The 11,124-nt window shown below is 38.6% G+C and overlaps 1 protein-coding gene across 4 annotated transcripts; it reads left to right on the top strand.

The window, feature by feature from the left end:
* The first annotated feature begins 6,793 nt into the window (after positions 1–6,793).
* On the top strand, positions 6,794–10,845 carry LOC103998364 (exocyst complex component SEC15A-like). 4 transcript variants are annotated; one of them, XM_065083429.1, is made up of 3 exons: positions 6,794–7,105; positions 7,613–10,004; positions 10,587–10,845. In XM_065083429.1, exon 2 carries the CDS (start codon positions 7,623–7,625, stop codon positions 9,990–9,992), a length of 2,370 nt encoding a protein of 789 aa, XP_064939501.1. In that variant the 5' UTR covers positions 6,794–7,105; positions 7,613–7,622; the 3' UTR covers positions 9,993–10,004; positions 10,587–10,845. The 4 variants fall into 4 exon arrangements, with proteins under 4 accessions (XP_064939501.1, XP_018686644.2, XP_009418094.2 ...); XM_018831099.2 differs by lacking the exon at positions 10,587–10,845 and having other exon boundaries at positions 6,794–7,243; positions 7,613–10,166; XM_009419819.3 differs by lacking the exon at positions 10,587–10,845 and having other exon boundaries at positions 7,613–10,166.
* The last annotated feature ends 279 nt before the right edge of the window (positions 10,846–11,124 follow it).

An 11,124-nucleotide genomic window follows, 5' to 3' on the forward strand; every position in this document is an offset into this window, starting at 1 on the left:
TCAACTACCCTCTTATAACTCTATCTCCTTTTCACAAGTTTAGGAGACAACATTTATAAGTCTCATACCTCTCTTAGAATGATCACAAATCTTAAGGAAGAGGAGGACACCTAGAACTTTTTCAAGATTTTTACAACTCGGAATCTCAAGGCTTTTGTTTACTTTTCATGTTTTTTCAAGCAGGAAAGTGTAGGATATTTATAGGCCCCAAATGACTTCAAAAATGGAGCCAAAAAGTGTATCATCTCGGGTTTCCGGGGTACTAGCGATGGAACTCCCCTAACAACTGGCAGTACTTTCTATCCAATAAGATAGGGGCTCCGGTGGATATCTCATATCCGAACTTCTACTCATAACAATGCCTACCATATGTGTGTGACTCTTTAAGTTCAATATCAAGTTGGTTGTGAGTCATACCTATCAGAACTCCTTCTAGCTTAGTGAATTATTATCTCCATAATAATTCACTCGATTCATCGACTGCGAATGTACTAGGCCACTACGCCGCAGTCCCCAAACGATATAGGAAAATCCAATCCATTGGACTTGTCTATCCTCATTTACCATGTACCTATAGTCCCTCATCCATCTAATATTATAGAGACCGTATACCGAGTATGGTGCTGTTAAACCTATACGGTTTCTACTCGAGTCTTTCTCTAATCGGATTCTCTTGGAGAACTCTTTCTTCTCAATCCAAATGACCCTGGCTAGGGATTTGTTTGAGCAAAAACACATGGGACATTCCTCTCATGACACCGAGAGTGGATGATCCTCAATCAACACTCAATAGCCCTTGTAGGGTTGACTACCACTCTCGAAGACCGGCTATGCTAGATTTGGGACATCTAAACCTATAAGTCCGACAGACCCCTATGATGCTTAAAGACAATCTGAGACAACAGCTTTGTCAATAGATCTGTAATGTTATCTTCGGATGGAACTCTTTCTAATACTACATCTCCTCGAGTCACATGCATAGCGAAAGAACATAAAATAAAATCCTAGAATTTTCGTAGAAAAAAAAGGTTTCATCGTCGTGCAATTGATGTGTAAAAACTCACAAAACAAAAAAACTATGCACTTCATTTGATCATTCGATGCATCATTCTCTCCTTCGATGTATTACCCAATCAGCATGTTGACTCCCCCCTCCTCCAACTTCTGATCTCCTAGGTGCAATGTCCAATCCTTTAGCTCGATACGCAAATTGATGGCACGAAGTCCTTCTGTCGGTAAGTCGATCGATCCTCCGGCTCAACGTCCAATCTCCTTACATGTTTCACTCTAGCCCAATGTTTGATACCTCCTACTTTAATCAATTTGTCTTTTCTGATCGAAGTTAGTCCTGCATCACTCAAAACGTAAATTAGATTATATTTTCATCAATTGATTTCATCATCAAAATCTGAGATTCAATAGGACCTGTGTAATGAGAATCAGATCGTGATGAGATTATGATAATGAGGTCGATTCGCCTTTAAACACAAACCTTAAATAATCCTAGTCATAGGTTACTCGAGAGGGACATCAAAATAATAGGATAGACTGGTATACTATATACATGTCCATATGATGGATGTAGCTGGTCTCATAACTACTCATGTGGGGACGCTAGGGATATAGTGCAAGTGCTCATTGGAGAATAAGTTCACTGATTGATCCGCTCACGGAATGTCGGATGGTTGATGATGCCTTATTATCAAATAGTGATTCCGTAGTCCTAGTAGTGTATCTTGTAGGGAAATCTAGGGGCGACATCATATGCATAGCGGAAGAATATAAAACAAAAATCTTAAATTTCTCAAAAGGTGTTCATCGTCGTGCGAAGATTGGTGCACAAAACCCGCGACACAGAAAACCACGTGTGAGATAGTTATGTTACCTAAGAATATCGTATATCCATAAATCCCTATAGATCTATAGGAGAAGATGAAAAAGGTCAAACGTCCTCCTCTCTAGTGGTGATCCACACAGCATGGCTGCGACGACGCTCCTAAAATCTCTATGCTTGCTATTTGAGAGGGAGAAGGGGAGAGGAGAAGAGAAGGTGGCAACCAAGAAGCCCTAGCCTATGGGCCTTTAGTTCCGTCTTATTTATAGAGACCCTTAGTTAACTCTAATGGATCATACCCTATTGGGTATTGGATCTCCATCCAATTACCCAAGCCTCTTAGATTAGTGGGTCTCTACCCAATAATCTCTTATTAACCCTTATTGGATCTCATCCATGGGATCTAATAATTTAGGAGCTTAGTGGATATATAATAAGATAGGGGCCCAAGAGATATCTTATATCTAAACCTCTAATCGTCATAACACCTACCATATGTGTGTAACCCTTTAGACCTAATATCGAGCAGGTCATGAGTCATACCTGTCAAAACTCATTCTAGCTCAGTGAATTATTATCTCCATAATAATTCACTCGACTCATCGACTACGGACGTACTAGGCTACTACGCCATAGTCCTCATGCGATACAGGGGAATCCAATCCTTTGGACCTATCTATCCTTAGTTACCGTGTACTTATAGTCCCTCATCCATCTAATATCCCAAAGACCATATACTGGGAATGGTGCTATCAAGCTCATACGGTTTCTCCTTGAGTCTCGCTCTAATCGGATTCTTCCGAATAACTCTTTCTCTCTCAATCTGAATAACCTTGGCCAATGATTTGTTTAAGCAAGAATACACAAGATATTCCTCTCATGATACCGAGAGCAGATTATCCTCTATCGACACTCAATAGCCCTCGTAAGGTTGGTTGTCACTCCCAATGACCGACTGTACTAGATTTGAAACTTTCAAACCTATAAGTCTAATATCAAATAGTAGAGTACTTATACAGGACATCCTTGATGTCTCAAGTTTAAGGACTAGATACACTATTAGGACTACGGAATCGTTGTCTGACAATAAGGCATCATTAACTATCTAGTATTCCATGAGCGGATCAATCAATAAACTCATTCTCTAATGAGCACATGCACTTTATCCTTAGTATCTCCACACGAGCAGCTATGAGACTACCTGCCTCCATCATATAGATAGGTATACAACACACTAGTTTGTCCGGTTATCTCGATGTCCCTCTTGAGTAACCTATGAAAGGATTATTTAGGGTCTATGTTTAAAGGTGAATCGGTCTCATTATCGTGATCTCATCATGATCTGATTCCCAATGCACAAATCTATGAACATCACAATATATATTTGAAATAAGCAATATAATGTGAGAGAATGTCATAATAATATAATAAGTAAAAAGAGTGTGTGTCATGTCACACGTGCCATCACTCATATGATTGGCTTACAGGGCACCTATGATCAGTATATCTGGTCATTAGACTTAAGACACCAATGATGTTATGTATGAGTACTCCACTCTTTGATACCAAACTTATAGGTTTGGAAGTTTCAGATCTAGTACAATCGGTCATTGAGAGTGGCAACTAACCTTACAAGGGCTATTGAGTGTCGATAGAGAATCATCCGCTTTCGGTATCATGAGAGAAATATCCCATGTATTCTTGCTCAGACAATCCTTAGCCAAGGTCATTTAGATTGAAAAAGAAAGAGTTCTCTAGGAGAATCCGATTAGAGCAAGACTCGAGGAGAAATCGTATGAACGTGATAACACCATGCCCGGTATATAGTCTCTGGGATTTACATGGATAAGGGACTATAAGTACACGGTAACTAAGGACAAATTGGTCCAAATGATTGGATTCTCCTATATCGTTTGGGGATTGCGGTGTAGTGCTCTAGTACATCCGCAATTGATGAGTTGAGTGAATTATTATAGGGATAATAATTCATTAAGCCAGAAGGAGTTCTGACAGATATGACTCATGGCCAGCTTGATATTGGGCCTAGAGAGTCACACACATATGATAGGTGTCGCGACGAATAGAGGTTCGGATATGAGATATACATTAGACCCCCTATCTTATTGGATATCTAATAAGCTCATAAATTATTGGATCATATGGATGAGATCCAATAAGAGCCACTTAGAGATTATTGGATAGAGATCCACTAATATAAATGACTTCGATAGTTGGATGAAGATCTAGTAGCCAATAGAGTAGGATCCATTAAGGTTAAATTAACAAGGGACCGCTATAAATAGGAGGGAATCAAATACTCATAGGCTAGAGGCTTCTTGGTTGCCACCTCTTATTCTCCTCTCCCCTTCTCCTCCTCGGATAGCAGGTGTGGATCACCGTTAGAGAGGAGGGCATTTGAATTCCTTCATTTAATCCCACATATCTGTAGGAATTCAAGGATATATGATCTCTCTAGGTAAAAATACTATATCACATGTGGATTTAAGTTTTGCGGGTTCTTGCATATCAATCTTCGCATGACGATGAACACCTTTTGGGAAATTTGTGATTTTGTTTTATGTTCTTCCGTTGGGCATGTGATGTTGCCCCTAGATTTTTCTATAGCACATACACCAACAACAATGCTTTCTTACATGATATCTTAACTAAAGATGTCTTTATGTAGTAACCTTCTAGCTTCATCCATCCTTAATATATAAACCATGTTTGCAAACTATGAAAAGTTATTTGGACTTTATTAAGCTCCAAGAGCCTAGTATATTGAACTTGGCTCATTTTTTGTATCAATTGGCTTCATCAACTCTAAGTCTGTCGCTTCGTTATTTTTACAACAACAAAACAAAAGAGAAATACTATATATCTACTAGTGTATGTAGATGACATTATCATTACAGGTAATAATCTTATGGAAATCAAGCAATTCCTTAAGCAATTGACAAATTGATTCTCTAATCTAGGAACCCTAAGCTACTTTTTGGGAGTGGAAGCAATGTTCACATCTTTTGGATTTTTTTTATCTAAAAAAAAGTACATTCAATATCTACTATAAAAGATAAGCATGCAGAATGCCAAAGAAGTTGACACACTACTCTCCACTACTGAATCACTTAAATAATATGATGGCAGCTTTACTACGGATCCCATATAGTACCTATAAGTAATTGGTTCCTTACAATACTTATCTCTTATAAGTCTAAACATCTCATTTGCAGTCAATAAATTATTACAATTTATTCATCGACCCTTCACTATGCATTGGTATGCAATAAAACGAGTCTTATGATATCTAAAAAGGACTCTTAATCATAGACTTTTTCTTCATAAACACTAATCACTTCATCTTCATGCCTTCATCGATGTTGATTGGGTAGGTAACATTAATGATAGAACATCTACGTCACTGAAGTTCTAAGAAATAGAAAGCAGTTGTAAGATCCACCACTGAAGCTGAATACTAAATTATCACCACCACCACTACAAAATTTAATTGGCTCATCAATCTCCTATAGGAACTTGACATCATCTCCAACTCTACTCCTACAATATACTGTGATAATATCGGTGCCACCTACCTATATGCCAATCTACTATTCCACTCATGCATGAAATACATTGTCATCGACTTCCACTTCGTTAGAGATCAAGTTGTCAAATATTAATTATGTATTTTTTATATACATACTTCTGATCAACTATATAGTAGATCAAGTTGCCAATCTACTATATACATACTTCGTTAGCAGACTCTCTCACAAAACCTTTCGCTCGTAAGACATTTTAATTACATCGGTCCAAGAGTGACATCCTTAATAAAAGTTCAATCTTACAGGAGACATGATAAAAGATAATGATAAAGGTACATATAGAACAACATGCATGTTTCCTTATATTTTCAATTAATATATGATTTAAAGATCAATCATAGATTTGAGTAGCTAATTTAATTACGTAATTTGAGTGATTGATTGAGAAAAATCTCTTCATTAAAACTTATATAAATATTAATCTAGTCAATAAAACTCATCTTTTTTATAGCATATTTGTTAATTATATAATACAAACATATATTATGCTTGCGATGGGCAACACAACATTATTTCGTGGCCAACGAAAACTTGACATAGAATTCAATCATGGGCTAATAGACATGCCATGCTCGCTTTCGAAAGTGACAGTGTCTTGTTGGGATGCTATATATATATTCTCTCATTTAATTGACAGTTACAATATTAATAAATATTATATAGAATAATATTTTCAAGTAGGTGTTCCGAACACCTTACAAGCTTTTTTCGATTCAATTAAATCAAATCGATTTATTTAAAAATATATTTTTAAATTATTTAAAATTATAAACTAATTAATCAATCTTAAACCGATTCGAATAGATAGGTTCAAATCGATTTTCATTTAGACCGACCTATCTTACTTTAATCAAACCGAATAAAAAATCAGTTCTATTTGGTTGTCATTGATGATTCTAGTTATAATGTTGTTAGATTATTATTACTACTATCATCATCATCAAATTATCGAATTAGTTGTACTATGACTAACTAACTTATTACTTCATTATCACCTTCTCTACCGGTAATGCTATCATTATCATTAACTGCGAATGCATTTGCGTTCATCAGTATTATTCCTCCTACAATAGCATTACTATCACCATCAACGTTGCCACCGAGCCCAATTGCCGTCCTTGATAAAATTTGTCCGAGCCCTTTGTTCTAGCCCGTCTCGCAGATCACTTCATATTACGGTTCAATCTTCTTCGTACCTAATCGAATCGAGGAAGTAAGGATTTGATCCATCGATTCTAATTCGTCTGAGGTGACCCGATTTTGATCGACCGGCTCGGCCCGGCGCCGAGCGGTCCGGGCCGGTCCGTCTCGAATCATAATTTCATGGGGTTCATGTGTTGGGTTTAGTTCTGCGCAAATGTACTCCTGGATAGTCATGGCGGACTGCAGGAATGGGAGAAGAAACGACAACGTTAACAGGACACCGGGAGGATACTATGTGGATTGCTTTACTATTATCAAGGCACCGAAAAGATTAGTTTAGGGAGATCGCAACGAGGGAGGGGGGAGCAAAGATACCCTCGCTTTCCCCGTTTCCTATGAAGCCCTAGCCAAAAGGAAGCATTCCGAGGTTCCTTTTTCCTTGCTTTTGCGTGTGATTCTCAAGGGGCGCCTGCCTTGTGATTCCTGTCCTCGGCGTTTCCGCGCAAAAAGGTGCTGCCTTTGGGTATGTTTGCTTGTGGTTTTGCTGCGTTCTTGATGTGCCTGTTCAGTGGATTTACAAGCCCATTTGTCTCTTCAAGAGAGAACCCTGCATTGTGATTCTTGTTTCTCTGCGTTTACGGGAAAAAGGAGCTGCCTTTCGGTATGTTTGCTTGTGGTTTCCGGTGTTCTAGATGCGCTTATTCAACGGGGTACCCATGCCTCTTTCTTCATTCACATTTCAAGAATGTGTTCTAGCGAAAAAATAGCATTTTTAAAGAGAGTCAAAAGTAGTTCTCTTGATGCTTAGATTAGCGCAGGGCAAGAGAATTTTGTGTTGATATGGTTCAAGTAATTTGTTTGTGTTTCCGAGTGACTTCCTGTCGAGTGAGATGAGAAGCTTTGATGGAGGGATCTTCTCGTTGCTTCTTTCTGCGTTGTCTATGGATTTGCCTGCTAGATTTGAAAAAAGCAAAACCGATTGTTGTTGGTACTAGTGAAAATATAGTAGCCTTACTCATATTTGTTGCAGATTTGGGGTAATGATGCACGCTCCATCCAATAAGAGAACTGCAGCAGAAAACGGGGATGGAGGGATTGATGTGGTCCTCATGCGGTCGCTCGGAAATGGGGAGGATTTAGGCCCCATTGTTAGGTATGCTTTTGAGTGTGGAAAACCTGAGGCCCTCTTGCACCAACTCAGGAATGTTGTTAGGAAGAAGGAAGTGGAGATTGAAGAACTGTGCAAACTTCATTACGATGAATTCATCCTTGCAGTTGATGAGTTACGGGGTGTGTTGGTTGATGCTTATGATCTCAAGAGCTCTCTATCAAGTGAGAATTTACGGCTACAAGAGGTGGCAAGTGCACTTCTGTTGAAGCTCGATGAGCTCCTTGAGTTGTACTTGATTAAGAAAAATGTCACAGAGGCCATACAAACGTTGAAGGTATGTGTGCAGGTCTCAAAACTATGCTTGGCTTGCAACATGCATGTTGCAAACAATCGGTTCTACCCTGCACTGAAGATCTTGGACTTGATCGAGAAAGATTACCTACAAAACACTCCACTTAAGGCCCTGAGGAAGGTGATTGACAAGCAAATACCTGCAATTAAGCTGCACATAGAGAAAAAAGTGTGCAGTGAGTTCAATGATTGGCTTCTTCACATAAGGAGCATAGCAAAGGAGATTGGGCAGTTGGGTATAGGACAGGCTGCTTCGGCCCGTCAAGGGGATGAGGAAAAGCGGGCTCACCAGAGGGAAGCTGAAGAGCAGAGTCGATCTGGTGTTAATCCTGTGTATGCATTGGACTGTGAGAATATTGATGAAGATTCAGTGCTAGAGTTTGACCTGGCTCCTTTATATCGTTCGCACCATATACACACATGCTTGGGCATCCAAGAAAAATTTTGTGAGTACTATTACAATAACCGGCTAATGCAGCTGAATTTAGACCTGCAGATCTCGTCAGCACTGCCCTTCCTTGAATCTCATCAACCCTTCTTTGCACAGATTGCTGGGTTTTTCATCGTGGAAGCTCAAGTTCTGCGAACTTCTAGGGGGTTGTTGTCGGAGAGTCAGGTGGAGAGTTTATGGGATTCAGCTATGTCAAAGATGAAATCTGTTCTAGAGGATCAGTTCTCTCATACGAACACAGCAAACCACCTTCTACTCATCAAAGACTTTGTTACTCTTTTTGGTGCCACTCTTTTGCGTCATGGGTACCAGGTAACACCTTTGCTTGAGGTTCTTGATAACAGCAGAGACAAGTACCATGAACTTCTCCTTAGTGAATGCCGCAAGCAAATAGGAGACATCCTCGCAAGTGATACGTTTGAACAGATGGTGATAAAGAAAGAGTATGAGTACAATATGAATGTGGTGTCATTTCATCTTCAGTCCTCGGATACAGTGCCAGCTTTTCCATTTATTGCACCATTCTCTTCCTCTGTTCCAGATGCATGTCGTGTAGTGCGTTCCTTTATTGAGGACTCAGTTAGCTATCTATCATATGGAGGTCATATCAACTTTTATGATGTTCTAAAGAAATATCTCGACAAGCTTATGATTGATGTGCTGAATGAAGCTCTGTTGAGCATGATCCATACTGGTAATTTAGGTGTATCACAGGCAATGCAAATTGCAGCCAACATAGCTGTTCTTGAGCACACTTGTGATCTTTTCCTGTGGCAGGCTGCCCAACTTTGCTCAGTCCCATTACACTTAGTTGAGAGGCCTCATGCTGGATTGACTGCTAAGGCTGTTTTTAAGGCATCGCAGAATGCTGCCTATAATGCATTGTTGAATGTGGTTGATTCTAAGTTGGATGAGTACCTTGCCCTCATGAACAGCATCAATTGGACAGCTGATGAAGCCCCCGAACATGCAAATGATTACATTCATGAAGTTGTTATTTATCTTGACTTATTGATCTCTACTGCTCAGCAGATTTTGCCTTTAGATGCTCTTTACAAAGTTGGGGTTGGTGCATTGCATCATATTTCTGATTCGATTGTGGCAACTTTTCTTAGTGAGAGTTTAAAGAGGTTCAACCTCAATGCCATCATTGGCATTGACAATGATCTGAAAATGTTAGAAGCCTTTGCAGATGAAAGATTTCAAAGCACAGGTCTGAGCGATTTAAAGAGGGATTGCATTTTCAGAGATTGTTTAGTAGAATCGAGGCAGTTGGTGAACCTTTTACTGAGCAATCAGCCTGATGATTTCGTGGATCCTGTTATAAGAGAGAAAGATTATGGTGCTCTGGACTACAAGAAGGTTGCAACTATCTGTGAAAAGTTAAAGGATTCACCAGATAGGTTGTTTGGGAGCCTTTCTAACCGGAATGCAAAGCAAAATTCTCGGAAGAAGTCAATGGACACGTTGAAAAGGAGGCTGAAAGATTTCAGTTGAATTGATCATGCGGTCGGGATATGTCATCATGTTATGGATTTATAGACTCCCTGTAGAACTTTTTTTTTTTTTTCGTTTCTTGAATGTTGTGATTATCTACTTAATTCAAGTTCAATCATTCAGAACCTCCATTAAGTTACCATAAGAAATTAGTATGCAACACATTAGTTTCAAGTTCCCATAATTGTCTTCTAATATTTTCGTGTATCACATTAGAAAAGTTAAATCTAACTTTTACCATACAAATTCAATTTTTCCATGACATGATTTAGTCATGTTTAGAAATACTTTACCAAGTGAAATTTGATTTAGCAATTTTAATTACAGATGGAGTTGTTGATGTTTGAATTTTTCCCTATGTGATGTATGTACGAAGAACCAAACACACTTTTTTGTTTGGAATATATTTAACGCTGCTCATGGCAGAGTATTTATTTCGGCCGTTTGAAAGATGGATTCATTGTTATATATTCCTTTTTAATGCTGTATTCTACTTCCCTTTAAGCCTTTCCTCGTTGTTTTCTTGATCTGCATGTCCTAAGTTTCTACTATAGTGAGACGCTGACCTTGTTTTCATTGTTCCTTGTTCTACAGTGATTTTTCTGGTCATCATAAGAGTGGGAGTACTGCAATGAGAGATTCTGTTGGTTGCATCTGCTGTAATGTAAAATAACTTGTGTAGTTTGTAACTTCAGTTATGTTGTCATACTATGTTGGCTGAAATCTAATCCCAAATAGTTGAACTGCCACTTAGGTTATTGTAAATTTCTTTGCTTTTTCTATGTAACACAGTAAACTACAACAATTATGTGTTCTCTTGTAGCCATAACCAGCAACTCTATCATTCTTCTCCTTGTGCAATCTTCTGATTTGGTTTTAGAACTTTTTTGAAGACCAAGGAGAAGCACAGAGAACAAAGAGATGAGTTCTTGTTGTAGTTTTGTGTATGTAATATGGAAGTGGGATCAGGAAACAATTTGCCTGCTTCAACAAGCTTCAACTTGACATTTTCTCAGAGATTTAATGCAATTATGCCTACTAAAGTTTATTGGGTTGGTTATTGCATTATTAATTTGCTGATGTTAGGAGTTGGGACAAAATATTGGTTATTGTGTTGTAAGATTTCTTGCAT

The sequence above is a fragment of the Musa acuminata genome, chromosome BXJ1-9 (assembly GCF_036884655.1).
Source record: "Musa acuminata AAA Group cultivar baxijiao chromosome BXJ1-9, Cavendish_Baxijiao_AAA, whole genome shotgun sequence".
In the NCBI taxonomy this organism is placed as follows: domain Eukaryota; kingdom Viridiplantae; phylum Streptophyta; class Magnoliopsida; order Zingiberales; family Musaceae; genus Musa; species Musa acuminata.